This window comes from Molothrus aeneus, chromosome 15 (genome assembly GCF_037042795.1).
Source record: "Molothrus aeneus isolate 106 chromosome 15, BPBGC_Maene_1.0, whole genome shotgun sequence".
Taxonomy (NCBI): Eukaryota; Metazoa; Chordata; class Aves; order Passeriformes; family Icteridae; genus Molothrus; species Molothrus aeneus.
Window position 1 is genome coordinate 15,788,046 of NC_089660.1, and position 27,232 is coordinate 15,815,277.

General features: G+C 48.4%; 2 protein-coding genes and 1 long non-coding RNA gene across 3 annotated transcripts in view; all 3 read left to right on the plus strand.

Moving 5' to 3' along the window:
* Positions 1 to 447: 447 nt before the first annotated feature.
* Positions 448 to 1,398, plus strand: PURA (purine rich element binding protein A). Its single transcript, XM_066560195.1, has one exon. It carries the CDS (start codon positions 448 to 450, stop codon positions 1,396 to 1,398), a length of 951 nt encoding a protein of 316 aa, XP_066416292.1.
* Positions 1,399 to 1,566: 168 nt separating this feature from the next.
* Positions 1,567 to 27,232, plus strand: part of CYSTM1 (cysteine rich transmembrane module containing 1) — a 67,195-nt gene continuing 41,529 nt past the window's right edge. The window contains exon 1 of the mRNA XM_066560417.1: positions 1,567 to 1,613. Within this exon, the coding sequence (XP_066416514.1) occupies positions 1,582 to 1,613 (32 nt within the window). The 5' untranslated portion in view covers positions 1,567 to 1,581. The remainder of the gene's footprint in view (positions 1,614 to 27,232) is intronic.
* Positions 9,104 to 20,714, plus strand: LOC136563182 (uncharacterized). The gene is made up of 2 exons (XR_010784609.1): positions 9,104 to 19,030; positions 20,152 to 20,714. It is a non-coding gene; the product is annotated as an uncharacterized lncRNA (long non-coding RNA).

Sequence of the window (27,232 nt, forward strand, 5' to 3'; positions counted from 1 at the left end):
GCGGCGGGCCCAGCGGCGGGGCCAGCGGCGGTGCCGGGCGGTGCCGGTGCCGCCCGGAGCGGGGCTCGGCCGCGGCGCCGCCGGTGCGCGGAGGGAGCGCGCAGCTGCAGTACCCCCGGCGGCCGCTCGGCGGCGCGGCACTGCCGCCGTGCTCGCCGGGGCGGCCGGCGGCGGGGGCCGCTCTCTGCCGCCTTCCCGCGCCCTCTCCTCGCTCCGGCAGATCTCGCGAGAGCGCGGCCGGCTGGTGGCCGCGGGGGCTGTTGCAGCAGCGGCGGCGGCGGCGGCGGCGGGAGGAGGAGGAGGCGGCGGCGGCGGCGGCGGCGGCCGGGGGCGGCCGAGGAGGCGGCGGCGGCGGAGGAGGCGGCGGCGGCGCGGGGGCGGCCGCGCCGGGGCGAGCAGCGGCGGGCGAGGCCCGAGCGGCGGCGGCGGCGGAGCGGCGGCGGCATCATGGCGGACAGAGACAGCGGCAGCGAGCAGGGCGGCGGCGGCGGGGGCGCGGCGGGCGCCGGGGGGCCGGGCGCGGGCGGCGGCGGCCCGGGCGGCGGCGGCGGCGGCGGCGGGGGCCCGGGCGGCGGGCTGCAGCACGAGACGCAGGAGCTGGCCTCCAAGCGGGTGGACATCCAGAACAAGCGCTTCTACCTGGACGTGAAGCAGAACGCCAAGGGCCGCTTCCTCAAGATCGCCGAGGTGGGCGCGGGCGGCAACAAGAGCCGCCTGACCCTCTCCATGTCGGTGGCCGTCGAGTTCCGCGACTACCTGGGCGACTTCATCGAGCACTACGCGCAGCTGGGGCCCAGCCAGCCCCCCGAGCTGGCGCAGGCGGCCGACGAGCCCCGGCGGGCGCTGAAGAGCGAGTTCCTGGTGCGGGAGAACCGCAAGTACTACATGGATCTGAAGGAGAACCAGCGCGGGCGCTTCCTGCGCGTCCGCCAGACCGTGAACCGCGGCCCGGGGCTGGGCTCCACGCAGGGCCAGACCATCGCGCTGCCCGCACAGGGCCTCATCGAGTTCCGCGACGCCCTGGCCAAGCTCATCGACGACTACGGCGTGGAGGAGGAGCCGGCCGAGCTGCCCGAGGGCACCTCCTTGACTGTGGACAACAAGCGTTTCTTCTTCGACGTGGGTTCCAACAAGTACGGCGTGTTCATGCGGGTGAGCGAGGTGAAGCCCACCTACCGCAACTCCATCACCGTCCCCTACAAGGTCTGGGCCAAGTTCGGCCACACCTTCTGCAAGTACTCGGACGAGATGAAGAAGATCCAGGAGAAGCAGCGGGACAAGCGCGCCGCCGCCGCCGCCGCCCCCGCCGTGGGCGCCGAGCCGCCCCCCGAGGCCGAGGCGGCCGCCGCCGGGCCGCCCGGCGCGCTGCTGCAGGCCGAGGAGCCCGAGGAGGACTGACCGCCCGCCCCCCGGGACGCGGACTGGCCCCGCCGCCGGCGGGAGGGCGGGCGGGCGGCGGGGCGCGGGGGCGGCGGCCCGGAGCCCCCCCTCCGCCCGGAGCCCCCCCGGCCGCGCCGCCCGCCCGGCGCCCCCCCCGCCGCCCGGCAGCAGCAGCGCCTCAGACCCGCCACCCATCGCTGGATGTTCCTCCACTTTACCCACCGTATCAAACAGTAAGCAGCTGCTAAAAAAAAAAACAAAACAAAACAAAAAAAAAACCAAAAAAAAAAAACAAAAAAAACAAAACACACAAAAAAAAAAGAGTCAAAAAAAGTAATAACATTATATATGAACTGTGTTTCCTACTTGATTAAAAATATAAAGAACTGAGTGTTTATTTCCCTAATTAACCGAGAACTTTTGTACACGTTTAAGCTATTATTATTAAAAGTGTTTGCAAAAATGGTCAAGATTATAATATTGCTGAATTATATAAAAAAAAAGTCCTTTTCATGTTGAGCTAACATTTGACTTTAGCACAAAAAAAGAGATATTTTAGAACACGTAAAATAATATTTTTAGTTTTTTCTTCTCATTTTGTTACCAAATTTCGAACCTTACATGGAGGTTACTATAGTATATTTGACACCCTATATACCTGTGATTAGAGATGTGTATATATATATGAGGGCTAGGCATGCTGTGTGTCTGAGCTTTGTCTAAATGTTATGCAGAAGTTTGTAGAGTTAAAAGGTACGTAGGTTTAATTCATGCAAGGTAAACAATAAGTGCTCTCTTTTATACAATATGCATTGCATCTGGACCTTAAACATATAAAAATGGTCAGTGAAACTTCTGTGAACATGAAGAAAAATTATTAAAAAAGGCATTTAAATGAAATTTGCTAACTTGTGATTTTTACGTTTGAACCAAAGTTATTCAAATAGTAAAAAAAAAAAAAAAAAAGAAAAGAGGAAAAGAAAAAAAAAAGAGAGAGAGAGAAAAAAAAAACCCGAAAAGTAAAGAATTTCCTCCCATAATATTTTTTTTTCTGCACCTGTTTGGTTTACAACTGAGTAGGCGTATTGTCATTATTGTGTATATGAGATGTACTTGTATTGTTCATAATATATTTTTTTTATTCTGTGTACTTAAAGTACTTAACCTGACGTGCAGCGGTTTCCAGTCCACCTGTTTTTGGACAGCAGGTAGCGAGTCTTTCCTTGTGGCCACTGGCACTAGCACTATCTCCTGAACTCGTGTGAGGTCCGGACCGATGCTTTGATCCCTGTTCACTTCCGTAGGCCTGTTAGGAAGCAGTGCAGCGAGGGCAGCGTGATCCCACTGAGCCATGGGGGTCGGAGTTTGGTTGGACAGTGAAAGCCAAGCCGGTGTGTGTCCGTCATGGATTTCCATGTAGCTGTGGTGCTAGTTATTATTACTGGCTACATACCTGGCCAGCCTGGCCGTGCCCTGCCCTCCCCGTCCCAGCTCCCGCCAGGCGCGGGCTCTGCTCGAAGCCTAGGCTAGGGAAACACAGATTTGTCAGAACACTAATCTGTCCAGGTGTGTTCTCCAAATTGAAATCGTTTGTAATAATAAGAAGAATAATAATAGACTTTTACAGGTTGTCTTCGTTGTTTTTCAGTTATGTTTTTTTTTTCTTTAAAAAAAAAAAGTTGGTGTGCTTTTAATTGACTAACTTCTTGCTGCTGTATAGTAAAATATTAATATATTTTTATCATTAAACTGCTGCATGACTATCATCATTGCGAGTGAAGAGAAAATGTTATAAAAAAAAAGATGCCTTAAACAGTGAAAACAAAACTTTATTTTTTGTTTTTTCTTTTCTTTTCTTTTCTTGGCTGGAATTCAGTAGAGAGCATTTCAGAGAAACTAGAATCTTGTTCCACTCAGAAGTTTTTTGGGAATGCAATCATTTTGCTGAATGGTCTTGGCTGAGTTAGGGGTCAGGTAGACCTGAGCTGCTCCTGTGCGAGCAGGAGCTGCCAGCGCTTCTTTACCGAGGGGCAAGGATGGAGTTTCTGAAGGGTGGGGAGAAAACAAAAAAAAAGCTTGTTTTAAAGAATTTGATTTCCTGCTGTCATTTTATTCCCAGTTGAAATTATAATTCCCTTTTTCTTCTTGGGGTTTTTATTTTGTTGGTTTGTTTTTTGGGGTTTTTTTTGAGATGTACTGTAAGTGTCAAAACAAGCTGTTTCCATTGTACCATGCATTATTGCCCTTGAAAGAAGTTTGCTGTTAGTGTTCACAGAAAGTTAAACACGAGCCGCTGGTAGCGAGGTGTTTCTGTTTCTTTTTAAACAATCACTGGAAATGTTTAAAATTGCTTTAATGTGCACTTTTCCTATTTCCCAGTAGTGAAATAAGCTTTTCAGATTGCGTAATGTGACATTTGAAATGGTTCTCAATTGCATGTAAACATGTGTCTGATAACCTGCTTCTGAATCGGAGGCTCTGGATGGGCAGTTCCAGCGATTATTGTACTTCAACTGTGATGTGTCGGGACTGCACTCTCCATGCTGCTAGACGTAGTTAGGAATTTAATTGCTTTGGTTGTTTTTTTGCTACTTGATTGATTGTCTCGGTCCTGCTGTTCGCTGCCCTCCCCAAAGTTGTCGCGCTGCCGACGGACGCGCTCCGGCGCCCGTAGTTCCAACGCCGCCGCGGTGCGTTCCCTGCAATAAGTAGCGGGAGGCGAGGAGAGCACGGCAGAGTGTCCTTCCGTCCCTGCCGGCTCCTGGGAGCATCGCTAACGAGGCAGGCTCCTCCCGTGGTCTTCCTCGCCCGCGCCGCCCGGATCCTGCCCAGGATCCGGCTGACCGGAGGAGCGCACGGGCCGCGCGGGTCCAGTCAAACCAGTACAGCCTGGAACGGCCCGCGGGCAGTTCTGTGAACAGTGGCTGAGAACTTGTGGTCAGTTTTTGTCTCGTTTTGGGTTTCTTCTGCGTGTTTCTTTGGTTTTTTTGTTTCGTTTTGGTTTTTTCTTCTTTTAACGCACGTTCTGTATGTTCAAGGACTTGATGAATGATGATAACGAAAGACTAAAATGACTGTAAAGATTTGTGGGATTTTGCTCCTCGTTGTTTTAGTTTTCATTGGATTTATTTTTTCGCTTTTTTGTTTTAATTTTTGTTTTCCCGGAGGTGCTCGGTACTTTACCAAGGCTCTAATATCTCAGTATTTAAAACAAAGTACAGAAAACCCTGTTTAATGTTAGAAGAAGAAAGGTATATTTGACCATATGTGTTGTTTTAAAAAAAGACAGTATGCTCAAATGTGCCAAGATACCTAATTCCTGAGAAGTATGCCTTATATTTTCCTTGATGATATGCTTTTAAATGTCTTGTAGAATAGGTCCAAGAGCATGATAAAAGCTACTTTATATTGACTACGTGCAAGAAAACTTGAAATTCATTGCAATACTGACATTATTTTATTTTTAAGTTAAAGGGACACTGTCAAGTAATTTACCATTGAAATACAACCACCTTTTAAGTGGTTTTATGCTAACGGGGAAATGTCCTCCGAATTCAAATTCTATTTTTTTTGTTAAAATGAAAACAAAACAAAAAAAAATGAAATTGCTCTGTCTTTGAGAATTTAAATAAAAAAGAAAAAAAGAAACAGCACGAGCCGCTGTTGATTCCTGCCTCTTCTTTGCGGTCCCGCTTACGATGCTGCGGCGGGAGGCAGCCAGCAGCTTCCCGGGAGCCGGGGGTCCCCGCCGGACCCTCCGGGGTTCCCCCCGAGCCCCGGTACCGGGATGGGCCGGGCGGGATCGGCGGGCGAGCAGGAGCCGCGGGTGCCGGGAGCGCTCCGAGCTCCCAGCCGGGCGCGCCCGTAGGCGGAGGGCTTTTCGTTTTTTGAAAATTCAATTGGGAAAAACAAAAAAACAAAAGGAAAGAAATACTTGACAGTGTCACTTTGTGCGTATCCCTCGCAGGGGTTGAAATGCGCTGGGCGCAGCGCTGCTGGGAGAGCGGCTCCCGACCTGTCCCGGGACTGGGGGAAGCGCAGAGGGGGCAGCGGGCGGGCGCAGAGCCCATCCCGTGAGCCAGGCAGAGCTGCTGCCGGGGATTTAACCCCTGCTCAGAGCCGACCGGTAACTTCTTTTTTTTCGTTTAGTTTTGGGTTTGGGTTGGTTTTTTTTTTTGGGAGCAATTACTTTGTTGCCTTTAAAAATAGCACTGTAACCACCTTTTTTTATGATTAGCTGTAGTGTAACCTTTGTCCCTTCAAACTATGCAAGCTATGAAATGTAAATTAGGGATCAGTTAAAGATAGTTGATTATATTCAATCAGATGACATTCATGCACTAACTGGAGTATATACAGATAAAGCTATTAGAGTGACTTGTATGCTAACAGCAAGATATAACATACCTACCTATTCTAAAAAAATGACTATTAATATTGTATAACAGGACTGTGGGGGTTGGGAGGGAATGTTATCTCTTATCTTCTTAAAAGGGGATTTAAGATTTTTATAACTGTTTTTTCCATCAAACTTTAATATTTTTGTCAAATTTTTAGGTATTTAATTTGTAAAATAGATTTTACTTTGTACTGGCGTACAGAAAATAGGGGTTGATTTAAACTTTTTTGAAGCCAAGTGATCAAGTACATTTGTAATAAAAAGTCAATGGATCTATATCAGTCGTACTCACTGTTTTCATTTCTTGTACGTTCTAATGCAGTGGCGCTCTATGTCTCCCAAGGAAAAAAAAAAAAAATTGGGGAGGGGGGTGGAAGGAGAAGGCAAAAATGTCAGCATTGATGCTGCCAATTGATGCAACTTTGCGTGCACAAGTGGCCCCTGGTCAGTGGAGATTTGGTAGATATGCATTTTTCCTAAAACCACGGTGCACTTTTTCCAGAAGGGTTTATGCAAACCTGACGTTTTTGGCATGTCCTCACTTCACGCTTCCACCTTGGCGCCCGTAAACTCCAAAGTCGCCCTTTGGGAAGCGCCTTTCCCCGGCACTTCAGAAAAAGCAAAACCAACCAAAGCAAAACTCTGATTTCTCCTAAAGTGGTGAACTACAGCACATGATGTTTTTGCACCCTCACATGCTGTCGCCCTTCCTCCAAGGTCTGCCACTTGCTTTTCTCTAAGTTCAACAGGTCTAAGGTTTTTTTATTTCCTTTTTTTAAGTAAAATTGCCAAGTGTTTTGGATCGAAGACTTCAGCAGATCCACCGAGCTTGGATCCAACACCTTGCAGAGCACTGACATAATTATTTTTTAGTTGCTTGTTTGCTTTAAACCCAGCCCTCCCCTTCCCTGTCCCAGGGCATATACCAAATCTGATTGACTTGTCTGTGGCAGAAGTTGTGGGAGTCAGCAGGGAGAACGACGACATTAATGTACAAGAATGCTAAAACAGGTTTACATTTTAGGGGCTCTCTTCAAGCATAAAAAATCTCAAAAGTCTAACTAGAACCAACCAATTTCCTCGGTTTTGCTAGTCCTCCAGGTAGACATTGAGTCTCTCTTAGGTGAGTTGGAAAGAAGGCAGTAAAGGCAAATTCTTCCGCAGCTGTGCAATTTGCTCCTTCAAAAACCTGCTGCTTCCTACTGGATTGCGTGGCTTTTGGAGAGGTAGGGCTCTGCCTGAAGCACTGTGAGTTTCTCTTTTAAAAAGACACTGTCAAGAATTTATCTTTTTTAGAAACCCTGTTTGCAGCTTTTTTTTTTTCCTGGCTTTTTTTTTATACTTCTTTTTTCTTTTTTTCTCTTGCTTTTTGTCAGGCTTACCCAAACTTTCCCTTTATTGTCTTACTCCCCTCCTTCGTTGGCTGCCTGCTCCTCGTTAACTCAGCTTGTGCAGCTGGAGGGTCACTGTTCCTGGTGGTGTTTGGACTATCTGGAAGAGGAGCCCAGTAGTTTGAAAATCTCATGCTGGGCTTTTTTATATCTTTTGCACACTCATTTCTCTCCCTAAAAGTTTTACTCTTCTTGGCTTTCTCCTGTAATGCGTGAAGAAAGGTGAAGGGCTCTGAATTTTTGGTGGCAGAACAGAGAAACTGGCTGCACGCAAAGCGTTGTCACAATGTTTTGACAAAACCGACAAGGTAAACAAGCGAGTTCCATTTTTATTCCTGATTCCTTCTGCTGTTGCCATCTCCTTTGCCGCTTGCAACAATGAAAGAGAGTTTCTGCCCAGAGCTTTTTTTTTTTTTTTTGTGGTTCCTTTTACTCTGCTCGCTTGCACATGATTTAGCTCACTGGCACTGCAAAATGTGCGTGGGTTGTGAGCGTGGCAAGGAGATACGTATATAGAGTTTAAAGCTAGTTAAGGTTAATTTAAATGGACTTCCAAAATTATAACCTTTTTTAAAAGCTCATATTTCCCAGAGCCTAATCTTTGGGCCTGAAGTTCATGGTATTTTTTTTTCTTCTCAGAAGAGGTGTGTGTTGTGTTGGGATGGCTGGGGGTGATGGCACAGGAAGGATGCTCCTCTCCAGGAGCTCCGCAGCTGGAGCCGGGCTGCCTGCTGTGCTCTGCTCTGCTCTGCTCCCAGCAGAGGCTCCCGTTCGTGCCAGATGCTCCTGGGTCTGCTCTGGGAGTTTCTCTTAGCCTGTCTATCCTCCTTTGCTTGTTGCCTTTCCAAAGCATTTCAGTTCCTGACGGGCTGTATGTTAGCAGCACTGCAGTCTGGGAGAAAGGCAGCTCACATCAGGGTCTGCAACCATCCCACTTCTTGTGAGTTACAAGTGGGCCACGAGGCTTTTCTGGGCTGTGTGTTGCTTGTTGTTAGTGCAGAACAGCTGCAGATAGCAGAGAGAAGTAAAGGCCAAATCATCCATTTGCAGGGGGTTCACAGTGTTAATTCTCCAATGGCATTCTGGTGATTTCACTGCAATTTGGTTTGCATAGAAGTTGCTGCTGGAGGAGTCCATTGGAAGGGAAAGGATGAGCAGGTCGGTGTTGGGGCAGGCGTGGTGCTGTCACTAACAAAGGCATTTCCTGAGCCGGCAGCCTCAGGCTGGGTGAGGGAGTTTGTCCAGGGGAGGAGCTCCCAGCAGCCACAGCAAAGGTGTTGCGTGTCTGGAGGGTGGGAAAAGGCTTTTGGAGCAAGCTGGGAGAGAGGATGTGGCAGAGATGGATGGCCAAGGTGCACCTGGGCTGCCATGCAGGTGCTTCAGCATCAGCACAGGTATGGCACTGAAAGAAGCCTGTGAGAGCCTGATGACAGTGGCTCTTTGCCACAAGCAGCTGAGGGGTGTCAGGCAGTGGTCCCAAGGCATCATGGAGCAGAGGACTCTGAACTCCCCAGCTGGGGTGGCTCTGCTGGTGCCCATCATTGCAGTTTGGTGGCTGAAGCCAGATGAGCATTTTGTGTTTTGGAAGAATCAAAGCATGTCACTCCCACCTCTATAAAAGTAGTAACCGGTTGTGTAGCCTGTTTGAGGCAAAATATCACAGGAGAGGGAGAGTTGAAGTCATACAGCAAGAAACGAGGCGTGTTTTCACGGAAAAAAATGTCAGCTGGAGATTAAGTGAAAAAAGATAAAGATAGAGGACTTTTGGCCTCACTATCTGTCTTTTGAATGTTGACTGATTAAAACAAGACAGAGTGAATGGCTGGATATCCCCAAACAATGCTTCACTGTCCCCCTGCAGATCGATACTGCTGGCGCTCCTTCCCCCAGAGACAGGATCTGGTCCTGAGCTCGGGAAGGCACCGTGGCCAGCCAAGGTGGAGCCTGCTCAGGCTGGCCATAGATTTTGGGTGCTGTCTTGTTTTGGGTGAGCAGACATCACCTGGGCTGTGGCAGTACCTCTGCAGCTCGAGCTGGGCGTGTGGTGTGGTAGGGAAATTCTACTGTCCCTGTGTGAGGTACCTTGGAGCAGCCTAAGAGCACAAGACCTGATACAGTTTGGGTTTAACTAAGACAAGTTTTACCAACCAGTGGGCATTAGGTTTATCATGCCAAGCTAGAGCTCATGGGAGAGTGAAATATCCAAACACATGTAACATAGCTGTCAGGTCCTGAGCAGGGCCTACTTTGCTGTTGAACTTGGTGACCCTGGCCATTTCCACACCTCCTCTTGAGGCTTGAGTTCATGACATGTGGTGAACCTCTGCTCCTTTCTGGATCAGCCATCAGCTGGGAGGGTTTTTAGTTTGAATGGGAATCTGCTGGATCTCCCCAGCAGGAACTCAGTCTTAACTCAGACAATTCCTTGCCTTTGTTGATGATCAGTTGTCCATCCTGACATTAGCTTAGCCCTTTGTGAGTCTTGGGCCACATAGCAGACTGAAGTGCAAAGAGGATTGGCTGCAACACTGGCAGTGGGAGCTTTTGCTGAGTCTCCCTGGCTGTGGCATTGAAGTATTTTTTCTTGAAATACTATCTTGAAATATGCAGGAAGCAAGAAAAACCAGCTTCATTCTTTCTCCAGTTTGAGACTGGAGAGGTGAGAGGTGTGGATTTACATCTGCAGCGTGGAAGGATGTGCCCCTCTTGCCTGGGGAGACCTTGGAGGGAGGTGGCTGTTGTGGGAGCTGATCCAGTGTGTGCCACTGGGACAGCAAGTGCATGACTTGGAGAGATTTAGACAGCTTTTTGAGAAAAACCTCCTTGTGTTGAAATGTCATGCCAGTCATGATGTTGATTTCAATGGAGAATTGCATGTGAAAGTGGCTTGCAAGCTGTGTCTGAAGCCCCGTGACCGTGCTGACCCCGGTGGGTTTGGCTGTGTCACTGAACACGGTGCAGAGACCGCGCAGCAGCCCCGTGGGTGCAGCCCTGGTGCAAGAGATGGTGTCTGACCGACACAGGGCAGCAGTTTGGGCTGGGAGGTGTTACTGTCATGCTTGCAGGAAGGTCTGGGAGCTGAGCCTGGGCTCTCAGACATCATCACCACCGTGCTCTGCATTGATGCACGGGCCAGCATTGGCACGGGGGGTTTAGGGGTGGCTGCTGTGGGGCTGACCCCCCCCAGTGTGGTTGTGCTGATGTGGCTGGTGTTGAGGTGAGGCTGGAGGAGGCTGTGTCCATATCATGGACCTGGATGGTTTCTGTTGCTGGGAGCTGAGAGTCAGTAAATGAGCAGTGGTTGTTTTTTCTGGCACTGGTGAATGTCTTGATGTGCAACTCAGGCTCAAATTGCTGTGTGCCCATCGAGGCTGGGGCCATTAGAGGTTTGGAGGGTTTGTTCTCACTCTGGGTAGAAAGGTGGCTGTCAGAGGGCAGGACAGTGGTTGTGCTTCAGGCAGGACCTGTCTGTTGGGATGTCTGGGAGCAGCATTGTCATTTGAAAGGCAGCCACCTTGGTTTGGGTGTGGCTGTCCCCCAGCTTGTGCTTGCTCTGGTGTCTCCCTAGGGAATGCATTTTATTTCTCCGTGCTCCATCCTGGTTGCACAATAGTGAGCACGATGTAGGCTGCTGGCTTTATTGCCTACAGTCTGCTGAGGTTTGGAACTTGCCTGGGCTCACCTTTTGCCCAGGCATCTCATATGGGCAGGGGAGCTCAGACCAGCAGCTCCTGGGGAGTGAGTCTGCATCGGCACATCAGTGTCAGCCGGTCCAGGCTCCTCAAAACTCACCTAGGGGTCGAGAGGTGAGTGCTGGGATTTCAGGGACCAGCTCTTCTCTCTGCAGCAGTCCAGCAGAAGCAGGTCCAGCTGGCTCACTTTTGGGCGAGCTGGGAAGGCTTGCCGATCTGTCAATACTTCAAGAAATGCCAGGGCTAGGAATCATGGAGAAAGGGTTTTGTGAAATCTGGTATTTAAACCTCCCACTCGAGTGATGCTGAGGAGAGCTGGCAATGTAGCATTGGCTTATCAGAAGCTGTGTGGGCAGGTCAGCTTAAAAAAAATGTTGCATGAGCAGCACCACAGGTGAAGGAAAGAAGCTGGTGTCTTGTCAGGTAGAGAGTTTAAATGGGGTCAGAATTTCTTTTTATTAAAAAGATTGTTTTATTTAAATAATAAATGACAGTACGTTCACTGTTGCCAGGGGCTGCTGAAGGGCAACCAGGCAGGTCTGAGCAAAGTAGGGACTAAAGGCTTTGAATTATTTTCTGTCATTAATAACTCTGAACTGAGCACTGCAGATTCACATAAAAGCCATCTCTGCTTTCATGCATGTGAACAGTTTGGTTTGTGGATAGATCTGCTGTGATCAGAGGCTCATACTATCTTAAAAAAAAAAAAAAAAGTTGGCTTCTGAGCTTCACCTGTCAATAAAAGTCCTGGAAAATGAGTCCTTGCAGGCTTCTGCAAGGCCATATGTAACTTATCTTGTCCAATGCAAGTCTCTAATTGGCGGTTTAAAGTCATTTAAAAAAAAGAATCTGTTAACGGTCAGTCTATTTTTGGTTTAAAGATGGACTTTATATGGTCATAAAGTAAAATTCCTAGCTTAATTATGGGAATCAAAGTACATTGGCTTAATTGCACAAAGAACTGCACACAAGAGTGCAGAGAGGACACGCTTTGCAAGTGATTATCTGCTGATGAAATACTATATGGAGCAACAAGTGGGGGCATTCCAGGCTCCAAAAAGCATCCTGAGGCCAGAACTGCTGAGCTGCTGAGGAGAGATGGCACCCAGTCCTTGTCCAATCCAAGAGAATTGGACATTTCTCTTGTCCAATGTGGACCAATTCTATTTTTGGAAATAAATCAGCATGGTCAGGGCTCATTCCCACCACAGCACTGACTGCCCTGCCTTGTGGAGACTTGAAACTGGACAGGATTGAAGGGGTGATTTATAACCAAAGCCTTGGTTGAGGAGTTGATTTGTGTTCTGGAAATGCGTCCAGAAGCTGAAAAAGCAGCTATGGAAGGTCTGAATGGCAGAGGATTTGGTGATGGGAAATACAAGCTCCCAATGATTAGGAGATCCATCAAACTGTTTCCCTGTTTGTTGGATACATAAACCTTGAAAGGTATCAGAGTGTTTGGGGCAAGCCTGCATTCTTGAATCTGAGATACCTGGGAAGCTAAACTGGCTGTCCAGGAAGGAGACAGAATTGAGGATGTGGCAGTGCCTCTTCCTAAAGTCTGTGTGTGTGCCAGGAAAAGGCTGTGACAGGGAGGTGAAGTGAGGAGCTGTGACTTCACAGCATTTCCACTTCAGCCCAGGTGTCCCCAGCCTGTGGCATGGGAAGGGGGCAGGGTTTGGGAAGGACAGAGGCTGGTGGGAGGCTGAGGTGCTGGGTCTGCAGGTTGGGAGCAGAGTTGTGTGCACGGGAGGGGCTGGGCCGGAGTAAGGAACGGGCACATCTGCACAACAGGGTGGAAACAAGAGACAAAAATAGTTGTTGGAGGCTGCTTGGTGGTGAAAAAAGACCTCAGCACAGCTGCTCTGATTGAAACATGGTGGGGGTGATGGAAATCAATAAGATACTGCATTACCTGCCATTGTAGCAGGTATGTTAGGTCATAAAGGAGGAACACTACATCTAAAAGGTTGCCGTAAAATCTGAGGAAATTGGAGTACTGACGAACAAACAGCCACATTTATGTTGGATATAAATTCTGTATTTTAATGACATGGAGGTATTAGGAAGTTTTCTATTCCAGTCAAAAGGAAAGTTGAGGATTTCATGAGCCTTGGGAAAAAAAACAGGCTCATGCATCTTCATAAACCTGTTAGAAAAAGTGAGTTCTATTATGACCATGCTATCTGGCCAGATTGTTTGGGAGGGATCTGGCTAACATTTTGGTGAGCAAACATATTTATTTACTTAAAGGATCATTTCTTGTAACAGCCTGGTCTAGAGTTAGCCTTTGTTCGGGACTAAAACATAAGACATGATTCAAAATACAATTATTGTTGAGTTGTTAAGTAGCAGTGACCACCTGGGGGTCACTGAGTTGCAGGTTCAGCATTCTCAGGGGTAGAATGTGCTGGACTAAAAGTGAGTCTTTTGTTCCAAAATATTGCAGGGGAGTAGATCAGAAAAATGAAGTCTTAGACTTACCACAGGTACCTGAGAAGGTTACTGGCACCCAGGTGAGGCAGAACTCTGTCATGAAAGAGCAAACAACCCTAAAACTGTTGTTAAAAATAGTTATAAAGGAAGGGGCTTCTGGAGGTCAGGAAGATTCCACCCAAGGACAGAAATCCTGCTCTTGAGGAGCAGACTGGCAGAGCCATGTGGTAGGGCAGGTAACCATGAGTGGGAAATGAAGCAGTTTAAGAGGGGCTTTGCAGAGCTGGGGGTTTTGGGGAGCCAATGCTGTCTGAGGGGCATCAGAGACAAGACTGGGGAGAAAATCTGGCTGGGCAGGACTGAAGACAGAATTCATTTCCTGCACTACTTCATGCTGCTGAAGTGACTCCTCCACATCATTCTGGAGCACAGGGCACATTTGAGAACCTGCTGTTCTTTTGGGTGGAATAAGGAGCCTTCCTCTGAAACTCAAGTGAGGCAGAGATGCTGGAGCAAAGTAGGAAATTCAAGTGGAGGAGCAACAGATGTATCAAGGGGTTTTAAAAAAGCTTGGGACTGAAACACTTAAATGTACTAACAAAAACAGGGCTGTCAAAAAACAGCTTAGTATTCTCCATGACTAGATAACATCCTAATGTCAGGTTATTCTTTATTTTTAATTAAAGTATTAGTCAGGGCACTGGGAATTGCAGGTCAGCAACCCTGAACTCCAGTTTGAGAAGGTGAGGCTGAAGTGCTGTAGCTCTTCAGTGTGTTAGAGGTAGAAAGCAGCAGACTTTCTGCAGAGAAAGGGGGTTGGACCAGGTGATCCCTTCCAACCCAATCCATTCTTTGATTCTATGATCAGTCTGGTTTGCTGGGGCACCCACCAGAATGTCTGAACACATTGACAAACATCAGGGTAAAAAAAAGGCTTGTAATGAGAAGAGAAATACCACAGAGTCCTTCTTTGGTTGCAGTTGCTGTTTGTCACTTGGGAAGCAAAAGGTTGACTAAAGTCTAGTTAGAGAAGGTGATTAAAGGCTTCCAAGTCTGCATCTTCAGCCTATGAGCAAATGAGTTCCACTCAATGGTTTGGTCAACACAAAGTTGCTGGGTGAAGAAAGGTTCATTTTCATGAAACTTTTGTGGTGGACAGCACTAGGTCCAGGTTGCAAAGTCTGGTCTGAAGGGACAAACAAGCCCAGAATACTGGGTAATCTAGAGAAATCTAGATTTCTCCTGTAAAGCAACACCCCCAGTTCAAATTCCTGCCTTGAGCTGGACTTGCAGGTCTGCCAGATCCCAGAGTGTGCCTCAGCAGCTGATATTGTGGCTATCTTCTGTTTGCTTCTTACTAAGGAAAAACTCAGAGGTCTTGGCTTTTATAATGGGCAGAAAGGGAAGGAATAGGAGCAGAGGTCTGGGCAGCATCTTCCAGCTCTTGCCTATGTCTGTCCTTGAGGGGGGATTGTTGGTGTGTGCACATGCACATGTTGGTGTGTGCACATGAGACCTGTGTCACCTCTCTTCCTGAGGCCCAGGAGAACCCACAGGTAACTGGTGTCAGCCAGAACAACCTTTTGCTGCTCTGGCTTAGTTTTAGGCTTCTTAAAAGTCCAGGAGTCATGGCAAGTACCCTGGCTTCTCCACCTTCCCTGTCTCCAGCAGATTATGGTACCAAAGAGTGAGTGCTTTGATAAGTCATTGGAGTTTGCAATAGAAACAGGATAACTGCAGGCACTGTGAGGCTTTCAGTCAGAGTTTGTATTTAAAGACAAGGAGCAGAGTGGTTGGGTTATACTGGAGAAGTGACCCCAGCCTGGCTGGAAAATTGAGAAGAGCATAAGGTTTGGTGCAGTGAGCATGGGGCTGACCCTGGGACATGTGAGGCACCAGCAACAGGGGGAAAAAAAGTAATCTTTAATGCTCCATCAGTGTGGCAGGCTGTAAGTGAATTGTTCATTCAGGAGGAAGAACTCTGATTGTGGTAGCAGAGCAAATGAAGGGAAGGTGTGTAGCCTGCCACAGGAATCCTGCACATCCCAGGTGTGGCACAGGTCTGTGAGGCTGCTGAGCTCCTCTGTACCACAGCTCATCAGAGCCCCACAGTGTCCCTGTGCTGCTCTCCCTGATGATCAGGTGGCTGTCACTGGCACAATCTTTGTCCCTACCCCTAGAAATCCATTAGATTGCTCACTTCTAGTTAAATTATACCAGCTGACTTTGAAGTTACTCAATATAAAACCGTCGTGGTATGCTTGCATGATAGTTATTTGATGTAAGACAACAATTTCTTGTGCTCTCTCTTTAGGAATTTGGGCTTTGAGTTTCACTGGGGTGTGTTGTATGTACCCAACTGCACAGGATCAGGCCCATCTCTGTTTTCAAATGTATTTCACATCTGCAATTAGAGATGTTCTAGGAAACAAATTAGGAGATCGAGTTGTCTGTCACAGGCTCAGATGATCATAGCAACTTGTGCTAAAGGCTCTGTCCTCGTAGAGACCTGCACGGCTGCTTTGTGTAACTGCTGTCAGAGCTCTGGTTCTGGTCCTAGTGTTTTTTATAAATGTACTGAGTATACTTGCCTTTAAATCCTGTTAGGTACTGATAATTATTGCTGGTATTCTGTACATTAGCTCTGTACTAGCATTCACATTGGACTAGGCTTAATAGCGTGAGTGTCAAAGATGACTTGAAAAAGGAAAATTAGTTTATACCCTTTTTGTGTGGTTCTATTCCATGTAGTGGGTGGTTTGTAGAAGTACCAGAAGTGCTACAACTGTCTTCCCCCTTTTACTTGCTGTGATTCTCTGCAGCAGAACATAGAGATTTAAGTCTGTTTTTCCATCCTTTGGAGACACTGAGATATTGTCATGGTGAGGTCCATGGAGATACCCAGAGAGCTGGGCCCTCACACAGAGATAAGGCATCTTTTCCATTTGGTTGTTTTTGGTTTTTTTTTTTTCTTCTGCTGTCCATCCTCCAAGTTTTTGTTTGGTTTTTTTTTAATGTAAAAAAGTTATTCCCTCACCTGTCAGTGCAAGATCCTCTAGAATATTTGTGATCTTCCAGAAAAGGTAGACAGGACTAAAATAACTAATGCCAAAAACTGCCCATGGCAAGGGAGGGAAATCCTTGTTTTCAAGGCAAACCCCATCCAGACCTTTTTTCAGCACACCACAAGGGTATAAATCCCCATTTTTTCTTTTCCAGGTGATCTTTAGGGCCAAGTGGCAGAGGGCAGTGTTTTGCCCTCCGTGGGGTCCCGGTGCCCTGTGGCGCCCGCGCTGTCCCGCAGGTCTGAGCCCCCGGCACCCCGGCATTTAGGGAGCTCCTAATGTGGGGTTGGCTTTCACCATGTCCTCAATTTGGATCCCCAGGGCAGAAAAATTAGGACTTTCTCAGTTAAAGAAAAAACCAAAAGTGAAGCAAAATCTCTGGAGAGTTGTGTTTCCCCACAGCAGTGACGGCCCCTCAGCACCCACTTTAGTTCAGCCAGGACGCCCGGGTCAGTCCTGCTGGGTTTTTAGCCATCTTGACCTCATGTTTGCAAATATTATTGGTAATATAATGCTCTATGTACAAATGTCTGTGTGGCTCATGTGTATGTTTCTGTGGTTCAAGTCAGCCACAGACTTCTGGAATTTCATTGTACTTTGGTTAAATGTTGGACTTTTAACTCTTCTACTGTATGGCTTCTTGATTTCTCTTGTCCAATGTGGACCAACTCTATTTTTGGAAATAAATAAGCATGTAAATAAAATGAATGGGTTTATGCCACTTACAAGAAAATGCTTTATTTAAAATATCCACTCAGTCTTGTATATTTTATGGTATCTCAGGGAGCAGCCGAGGCTCAGGCCCCAGCAGCCTTGTGCTGAGATACCATATTATGTACAAATTCACTTCCAAGTGCTTTTGGAAGCAGACTTCCCATCTCCTGAGCCAAACCCCCATAGGACCAGCCTTGCAGAGGAGGGAGGGGGGAATCCAGAAACACGTAGTTTAAGGGGAGTAAAGGAAACAAACACGACTTTCCTCTCAACACAAGGCTTCTGGTTTGAGGTGTCCAGGTGCCAGAGACACTGCTGGGTGCAGGGATGCCATGGGTCGGTTCTCAGCTCCCACCTGGGAGCACATGGAGATCAGGAGCACGATGACATCTCTTTTTTTATTTATTTTTTTTTAATTCTCCATATAAACCAATATTTACCAGTAATCCTGTGTTTCTGTTTTTGTTTTTTGGCAGACTTTTACCAGTAAATATCGGTTTATTCCTGAAACCAGAAGCCCTAAACATACCTTTGTTTATAAGGTCAGTTGGCATTTTGTCTCTCTCATTCCCCACTCCCCCCCAGTACAACCCAGCAGGTGGTTGAAAGGTACCAAGTTCTCTTTCTAGTTTTCCTGCTCTGCATCTCTGGGAACTGGAGCCCGCAGGACCTAGAGCCTTCTGTTGGTAATGTAGATTCGAGTTTACAAATTATTCTTTTACCATTTTAAATCCTGCTTTTAAGGACAGAGGTGTTCCCCCCTGCCCACCACGGGTACTGGTAGAAACCCCTAAATTGCTCCTCCTCTCCAATGCCTGCGGGTAGGTCTCTCACTAGCATCTTCAGGCTTGGGGCTGAAAAAATAATTGATCCCAAAATATACACTAAAAACTGCCATTTCTGGTTTACTGTGAGCAGGACCGGGGGAGGGAAGGGTGGGAAAGGAGTTTGAAACTTACTTTTCTCCCCCTTTTTTCCTAGAAAGCAAATGTGACATGGGGAGGAGGGAGAGAATGTGAATGTGGCCCTTCCTAAACTCATTGTAAACTCCTCCTCCAAGGCTGGGAAAAAGGGCAAGTGAAAGATCTGATCCTTAAAAGGACATCACTGGGTGTCTGAGACCCCAAAAGCAGCTGGTGATTTTTAAGGACCCAAATTGCTTTTGGTTTATCCCAAGACAAATTGACTTGGAAATGTTGAAGCCTCCTTTTTCCCCACATGTATTTGCCACCCAAACACTGCACGTTTTGGTAATACCCCAGAAACAGAGAACCTGATGAGGGATAGAAAATGAGTTTACTGCATAGTCCTGGCCAAATTTTTTCTCCCAAGCAAACAAAATAAAGAAATTTTTAAAAATCCTCAAACCAAAGCCCATCCCTGACCCTCCCCCAAAAAACCTCCTAAGAAAGCAAGTCCAAGAGGATCTCAAATGCCCAGTCTGGTTGTGTCCTCCATGGTTGACAGGGGTGTTTTGGCATAGCTGCAGCCCAACCATGTCCCTTTAAGGAGCACCATGGCTCATTTCCTCCTCATGGCCCCTGAGCTGAGGTTCCTGAGAGCTGATCAGAGCTCCTGCAGCCTTAGGTGGAGTCCAGAATGAGGGGAGCCCTTCCAGCTGTGCACTTTGAGCTGAAAACTACCTTTCCTCCCCTTTTGCAGCCTGGGTGGTTCTGATTGCTGGCAGTTCTGTAATACAACCTTAATCTGAGCAGTTGAGGCTGGTCCTACCTTATCTTCAGACGTCTTGCGGAGGACTCCTGTTACCAGTTTGGTACTCAAAAGCTACACCCCACCACCAGAAGTCACTTTTTGTTTTTTCCAAAGGCAGTGATAGCTCACCCTCTCTAGCTCTAATGGAAAACCTGATAATTGCAATGCAACTTTCTAATAAATTGTTCATATATTCATAATTCCGTTGCAATCCCAAATTGGAGAAGAGATCTGTTAAAGGTATATATTAGTCTAGATTTTTCTTATTGTAAATACTGTAATTTTATAATACTGTCAATATTTTATTAACTTAGAAATATTTAACAGAGTTTAATCTATGGTAGTTGATTCATTTATAGGTTTATGTTGCAGCCAATTACATTCTAATGTAAGATTAACTTTCAGCATGTAAACTTTGAGTGAATATATATTTGGAAAGATTAAGAGAGAAAACTCTCACTCTTAATCTGTAGTATTTATCCCCAATTCCCAGTTGGGAATTATTTAACGAAATATTAGGAGATTTTGAGAGCTCATGAATCTAATAACTGCAGTTGGATTTGAAAACTTGAATTTTGAGATGTACCTGGCTCTTTGACCCTGTGAAAAAGTTCATTTCAGTACCTGACCTCTCTAGCGCAGAAGTCTTTATTTTGAGCAAAGGGACACTGTCAGTTCAATTTTAGTTTCTTGCTTTTGGGGGGAAAAAGAAACCACAAAGTGCAGCCCTGTGGCATGCGCGTGAATTCCTTTTGGCTCGCCAGGGGAGCAGCTCCTCTCCCGAGGCTTTGTGTGCCCGGCCAGAGCAGCTCCGTCCCCGCCGCTCCCGGCTCCCGGCGCTGCCGCTGCTCCCACCCGCCCCAGCCCGGCCCCGGCCGCAGCTCGGGGAGATGGAAGAAGTGCACAAATCTCAAACTTGGCGATTTTTCACCAAAGCGTTTGCTTTTTAAAAATTGAAATCTCTCTCTCTCTTTTCACCTGATGGTGTCCCTTTAGCATCATAAAGATGTTCATGTTCTCTGAAAACCGTGAGAAGTGATTTTCTTTTCAAGGCAGGGGAGAATTGGTCTGTTATTACAACTTGCATAAAAAATACCAAAAATATCTTGAGGGTTTTCACAGGCGTTGGTATTTTTTGAGTGTAAAAGTTAATCTTGATTAGAGATGTGCCAATCTTTACTGCTTTCCTGTAGTGTTGTTACACTTAGGCATTTCAGTTCACTTACAAATATATACTGTAACAGTATACTTTGTACAGATTTATTTAAAATTTATTTGAAAACTGAAATAAAGTAGGCAGAAAATAAAGATATTTATTTTTCATTTGACTATGTAAGAAGGTATCATTCTTTTGGTTTTAGTGCACTGGTGTACCAAGCCTCAGAACCACTGCTTTCTCCAGCTCATAGGATGCTTTTCCAGACTGTGGATACGTGTATGTGTACTGCTGTGTTGATAAGTAAATGCCAACGATGGAGTTCGTTGCTTTTATACATCCCAAAGAGAAGTTCTCCACCGTTCCCTGTCTGTTTTCTGACCGGAAAGGCGTGTGTTTGTGAACAGTGTTCACGCCAGCTCTGCCACCCCACCCTCACATCAGCTCACACCAATGCCAGGATGGGAGGAGTTGCCTGCGTACCTTCCCCAAAACACCCTGGGCCGCAGTGGCATCGTCAGGGAGCAGTTCAAACCTGTGTCCTTTGGGCTTTGTGTAAAGCAAATGCAGAACAAGAAAAATCGAGATGTTAAATCCATTAGAAAACCAATTCCTTATTGTACAGTAGTATGGAGATCTCTAGTCAACCTGCCATTAATAATAGATTCTTATTTTTTGAATGATCTATTTAAAAGAACAGCAAGCATTGTATTTGCTAGTAAATCTGAAGTGTTTACATGGAATTACTAAATAAATTATTTGATCTAAGATGGCTCTTATCAGTGCTGATTTTTAATAATGGAAATTCGGTTTGGCAGCTGCTTTTTTAGTTCGTGCTGTTCTTTAAAATCTTCCAACGCAGGTTTTTGGGTTTTTTTTTCACTGCATCCTTGTGGTTCAAATTAGGTTCTGAGGAAGAGGCAAACCACGCCTCTCCCTGCAAGGCCTGACAGGAGTGCTAGCTCACGTTTTCCAACCCTTTCCATGAGGCTTTCCCTTCACATCCCAACCAGCTGAGATGAGCAGGATGCTCTGAGCCCAAAGCCCTGCAGCACTCACTGCTGCTCGCTGGGCTGGGGCCTGGAGACACAGGATGGGGTTTTTACAGCAGAAAGCTTTGGGATAGAAGTAGAACATCCTCCTGTGAGGTAATGAGTTGTCACACTCAGTTCCAGCCAGGCTTGGTCCTGCTTCCTGCTGTTCCAAGGCTGCTGGAACACCCTGTGCTCCCAGCCCTGTCTCCAGCCCAGGGGCCCTGGCTCCATGGGCAGTCACCAGAAGCAGATGAAGGCTTTGGATCATCAGCAAAGCCAAAGGCAAATTCAGGAGCTCTCACCCCTTCCAAGCCCCGAGGGCTGCTCTCTGCCGGCTGTGCAGCCCCCAAAGCTCCCGGAGCGCCGGGGATGGAGGATGGGGCCGGTGCTGCTCTGCCTTGGGGCTCCCTCCTGCAGGTGGAGAGGCTGGATGCAGAAATCCCTGTACCAGGAGCAGCACTAGAGCAGGCAGGCGTTGCAAATGCCGAGTGTGGCCACACCGTGTCCCCCTCCAAGCGCTGCAGCCGCTGCTTTTCTGCCTGGTGCTCAAACCTGGGGAAAATGAAACCATCAATAATGCACCTGTCCCCGCAGTGCCTCTCCCAGCCTGGCGCGGACCAGCGCTGAGTCACCCCATGTTTAATTCAACGCTCTCAGCGCCAGAGCCCTGGCTCCAAACCCATCCAGTGCTTACATTATGCACCAGCTGAAATTCTTGTTGGACATGGATTTCACTCTTCATGTTCAGGGCAGGATTCCCGGCCCACCCCACACTCGCTCTGCTGGCTGGGGAGGGGTGGGCCCAGACCCTGCTCTGTGTACATGGACAGTGCCTCCCCCAGCCTTCCCCTGCCCCTTCCCTCTCCTCTTTCCCTCAGTGGTTTGGAAAGGTTTGTGATATCCATCCCTGGGCCCTGCAGCACCCCCCCAGCTCTCCCTGGGCTTCTTACTGCAGCAGCTCACCCATCAGACCACACTGTTTCCACCAGAAATGATTCTTCTCTCTCTTACTCCTCTGAAGAGCATATTTACACACATCTCTATCTCCTTTGTGAGCTAGCCCATGGTCATGAGCAGTATATTCCTAGAAATTTGCTTTCTGCTTTGGGGGGAATAGAGAACACTGATGAAATGGCTCCATTTGTCTGAGTAACATCAGGAAACTTACCTGGGCCAGAGCTTCTCCAAGCTGATACCCACTGCCCAATGGTGGGTGCTTGAGAAGAAGCAGGAAACAGCTGCTCTACACCTTGCCAGGCCATGAAAGGGCCCTATTTTGGAAGAAAATGCTTCCTCTTTAGCCTAATTTCCCACTCCAAACCCAACATCCTATAGCACACAGGAACGACTCTCAGCACTGATCCCACTGCCTCTCATGTCTCCACTGCTCATTTTAATGCTTAAAGCAAAAACCAAACTGAAACGTCCGACAGAAACTCTGGTCACAAAGTTTTGGGGTTAGTAATTGCTCAAATTTGTTTTCAATGGATGGGACAATGCTCCAGTGATTCAGATATGGAGCATCCTGAGCTGGCCTTGCCTTGGGATGGCTCCCAACCAAAGCAATTCCTTCCATGCTGGTTTGGTTGGCATTGCAGAGAAGCTGTGATTTTTCTGGGAATTGGCTGAAGTAGGCTATCCAAGATAAAAAGAAATGCCCCAGGGTGGCATTCCTGACCTAGGGAAACAGAGAAGGTATTTTTGCTGCTTCCACCACTGCTGCTCACATGGAGAAGTGACTCAAAAGCCAACTGGTAGCTGCCCAATCCTTCCCAGTCCGGCCATGAAGGTGTTGGGAAGAGAGACTGCTCTGGATTTCCAGGAATGCATATTTGCAATCAAGAGGCATAGACATGAGCATGATCCATCTCCTATGAGCTTCCCTTTGAACCCAGCAGAGCATGGGAACTCTGAAAGGAGTACTTGAATTATTTTGTCCTGGATTTGTTTCTCCAAGTCTAAAATACAGAGATGCTGAAAGTGGGGAACTTTATAATATAGCCAATATTCCAGCTGGCCTGGGAATCAAAAGCTGAGGCAAGGACAGAGGGTGATTCCTGCTGCCAGGCAAGGAGGAAGGCAGTTTGACTCTTGGGGAGCCATTGCTCTGCACCCCCTGGGCAAGCTGGGACACAGATCCAGGGGCCAGCTGCTCCAGAGCCTTTGGGGGCAGCTGGCTGTCCCCAGGGACTGCTGGGGAAACTGTCCCCATGAGGCAGCCAAAGCTGGGTGCCGAGGGATGCCTGGAAGAGCTTGACCTGCCAAGGATGCCCTGGGAGAGCCACAAACACACTGGGAAAGAGGAGGGGACTGGTTTGGAGCAACAGAACCCAGCTCAGCCCTGCTGACCCTACAACAGACATTGCCTCCCTGTGCCTCCCTTTGCTCTTCATCCCAGAAGTGCCTCCCTGAGCCAGCCTGCATCCATCACAGCCACAGCAAACACTGCCAGGACTGACCAGAAGGACTGAACCCTACCAAAACTGGAAGCAGGAGATGCCAAAGTGCCTCTCCTTGTGTGAGACAGACAGTAACAATGCCTGTAACACCCAGCACAGCTCACAGCCCTCAAGGATCCCCAGCTGAGGCTGTTCATCTCGGTCATGGATTGAACCTGCAGTGCATCTCCCAGGAATGGTCATGGAAAAGCACCTTGCCACGCTCTGCCTGCTGCACTGGCTGAGGGCTGGAATGACATCCTGGCCATCACAAGGGCAGTCCATGGCCCAGTGTAGTGCTGGAGGAGCTGCTCCATCCCAGAGTGAGCAATTCCTGCTCCTAGAGGGTCCCTGAGGGAAGTCAGCTTTGCCCCCACCGGCTGGTGATGCTCCCCCTCACTTTGCCAATCAGGGAATCCATCCCAGCATAATCCAATGCAGCTGAAAGATCCTGTTGCTCCCCAAAAAAATAACCTCTAGCAGCAACAGAGCAGCTGTGGCTGCCCCATACCTGGGAGTGCTCCAGACCAGGCTTGGAGCAGCCTGGGATAAAGGAAGATGTCCCTGCCCATGGCAGGGAGGAGGAGCAAGATGAGTTTAAGGTCCCTTCCAAACCAAACCATTCCAAGACTCCATGAACAGCAACAGCTTTCCCTCCAGCTGGTGGTTCCCCTGACCTGTGAGGGTTTGCCCTGGCTCACAGCAGACACTGAGGTCCCCACAGACTTTGTGCCCAACATAGTGCCTTGCCCAGGGGCACAAGAAAGGAGAGTGCCCCCAAAACCCCCCAGCCCAGACCTGTGCTGGAGGCACAGCACAAAGGGGCTGCAGGCACCTCCTCACTGTGCTGAGCACTCTGAGAGTGACATCGTGTGCAGGGGGAGCTCAGTCCACGTGGGGAGCAGCAGGGATGAAGGGAATCCCTGTGCCAGCTTTGATGTCCCCTGGCCCTGCTTCTCCTTCCAATGTCCCATGGCACTAAGTGCTCCTAATCTTGCATTTTCTGTGGTGAATTGCCCTTCATTTTCAGCCTGCAGCTCGAGGATTTCTCAGCAAGCTGCTGCTTCTCTGTGATAGAATTAGTGACAGTGGGGACAGCAATAGTAATTATTCAGTGACCTAGAAATGACCTTTTGATTTTAAAAATCCATGGCTCTGCTAAGGGCTAAACATTCACAAACCTAAAGAAGCTCCTGAAGCAGCAACATTTGGGCAACAGCAAAACACCTGGGAAAGGTGCTCAAGGAGGGAGAAGCCCCAGGAAGTGTCTCAGAGAGTGAAGGATCCTGTTTGGAAGCAGGCCATGTACCCTTGAGCCCTGCTGCTGTCACAGCCTGCGGTGACCCTGTGCCAGTGCTGGGACACAAGGATCCCTGGCTGCAGGAGCAGCCCTTCAAGGCTTTTTGGGAAGCAGGAGGGATTACACAGTCCATCCCCCGGAACAGCTGTGGGCACAAGTCCACTCGATGTGGAACTGCTGCTGGCACCACCTCTGCCCCGTTTGTCAGTCTTACACCCCCAGACCTTTCTGCCCATGTGCTGGCCCAGCCTTGACCCTGGGAGGAGAAGCCACGAGGAACAGGCAGGAAAGAGAATTTCCCACCTCCCCATGGCCTCCTGGTCTGCTTCCAGACCTCCAGCTCCCAGTGCCACTGGACTGGGCACGCACTGGGCAGGGTGTCCCGAGCTCTGCTGGCCTCACACAGACCCACTCCCTGCAATGTGGTTTTCTGCCCTGGTTTGGGCCATGATGGGCAGTGGGATGCCTGAAGAGCTTCTTAGGAGGCCTCCTAAGATCTCCTAACACCTTAAACTCCCACCTGCTACCCAAGCCCCTCTGGGCAGGAGGAGATGAACCCAGGATTAGGGAACTGGTGACCTGAGTGTCTCCCAGTTGTTCAGCCCCTGCTGAAAGGGAAATCTCAGTCTCCCAGGGATGAGTCAGGCAGCCAGATAAAGGATAAATTTCTAGCACTCTTTTTCACTTCATACCACAAATGTGCCCAGTGAGGCTTCTCATGGCTCCTGGGCCAGCACCACAGCTCACCCTAAGGCTCAGCCCAGTCCTGCGAGGAGCATGTGCAGGTCAGGTCCTGCCAGGTGAGCAGAGCTCCCAAACCCCCTTGCAGGTGGTTGGAAAAGTGCAGCCTGAGCCCTGCAATGGGCAGACACACACACAGACCCTGCTGGGAACTGGGACTGCTGGAGCTGAGTGAGGCACCCAGCCCAGCACTGCTGGTGAAGCTGATGCTCCTCTCAGCCTCTCCAGAAAGCTGTGCCTGAGGAAGAGGAGCATTGCTGGGCTGTGCTGGGCCCCTCTGGTGTAGAGCTGGGTTGGGGCCCCCCTTCAGTCAGAACAGAAGTGGCTTTTTGGCTTTTTCACCTTCCAGTTGTGCCCCCTGAGGTCTTTGTGCCCAGACAGATCCTTGACACAAAATGGGAATCAGTGATTCAGAAAAATACAAACCATCTGTGGAGCAACGTCACAGCAGAGGCCACTTCACACGTGTGAGCCCTCCACAGACCTGCTCCCTGGGGAAAAGAGGAGTTAGCTGCAATTTTTTTTAATGACACTGCTATTTTGAAAGGAATCACTCATATAATAATAACAATAATTGCTTCCTGTGCATGCCCAGCACGTGTGCTTTGAGCTCAAGTAGAATATTAATAGTAATTAATTACAGCCCCTCTGACAGCAGCCAGTGTCAGGAGGGGACACCCACTGGTGTCAGCTCAGGCTCTGCCTCTGCCCTGTCTCTCCAGCCCTATATTTCATATTTCACCAGCCAAGGCTTTGCTCAGCACCTTTCCTTCACCTCAGAGGTCTCCAGGGTGATCCTGGGGCTCAGGGACAATCCCTCCATGAGGTTGCAGGAAGCAGCCCAGGGTGGAGCCAAGTCCCAATATCTGACAAAGAAGCTTGGCTGCAAAATGCTTCTCTGTCTATTCTAGAAAAGCTGATTTTCCTGCTCAAATGTGGTGATTCTCACCTAATGTCCCCACAGGAACCTTTGCCTTAAACAGCTTTGAAATTCCTTTAAAAGCTGGTTTTCCACTCACTTTAGCAGGCAATCCTGAGCAAGCCATGTGCAAACCCAGCACTCCTAAGCTCATTCAGGGTGCCCCTGGAAGATGTGGAGAGGAAAGGAAAGGTTTGGGCTGGGTGGTCAGAGGAGATGGAGGGATTTTGGCTCTCCAAACACCAGAGACCAGCAGGTCTCACCCTCCAACCCCTGACAACCTGCAGGGCTCCCTGCCCTCACCTCCTGACCTTTGGCAGCTGGATCTGGCTCTCCTAAGGTGCCTGTGTCTTTTCTGACTCTGCCTCCTTTCAGCTTTTTTTTTAATCCTTTTCCTGCCTTTTAAATCTTTTTCTCCAATTTCAGCATCTCTAAAGGATGAGTGAAGCCAACTGCTGTGAGTTCTGCTGTCAAACAGCTATTTACTAAGCACCAAACCACACTGTTGTGAGTATTGAAAAAATACATATCAGAGCTTTTCAGGTCTCTAATCCAGCCAAGCACAAAGGATTTGGGGATTTCAGCAGTTCCTGGGCAGTCCTGAGCTCTTCTTCCAACCAGACATACAAACCCACAAGCACAAAGATCCACCAAAGTTGTGTCCAAACCCAACAACCCCCAAATAAAACCATCACCTGTGCCTGGACAGGAACAGAGCCTTCCTTTTGTTTCCCAACTGATTTTTGGCTGGCCCAGAGGTTTCTCATCAGTACATGCAGACCACACTTGCTGCCAAGGCTGCAGCCCATCAAAATGACCTCAAAATGACCCCAGCCCAAATGCAATGCACTTGA

Excerpts from the sequence above, each read along its gene's own strand:
- PURA (XM_066560195.1), top strand. The coding sequence starts at position 448 with ATGGCGGACAGAGACAGCGGCAGCGAGCAGGGCGGCGGCGGCGGGGGC.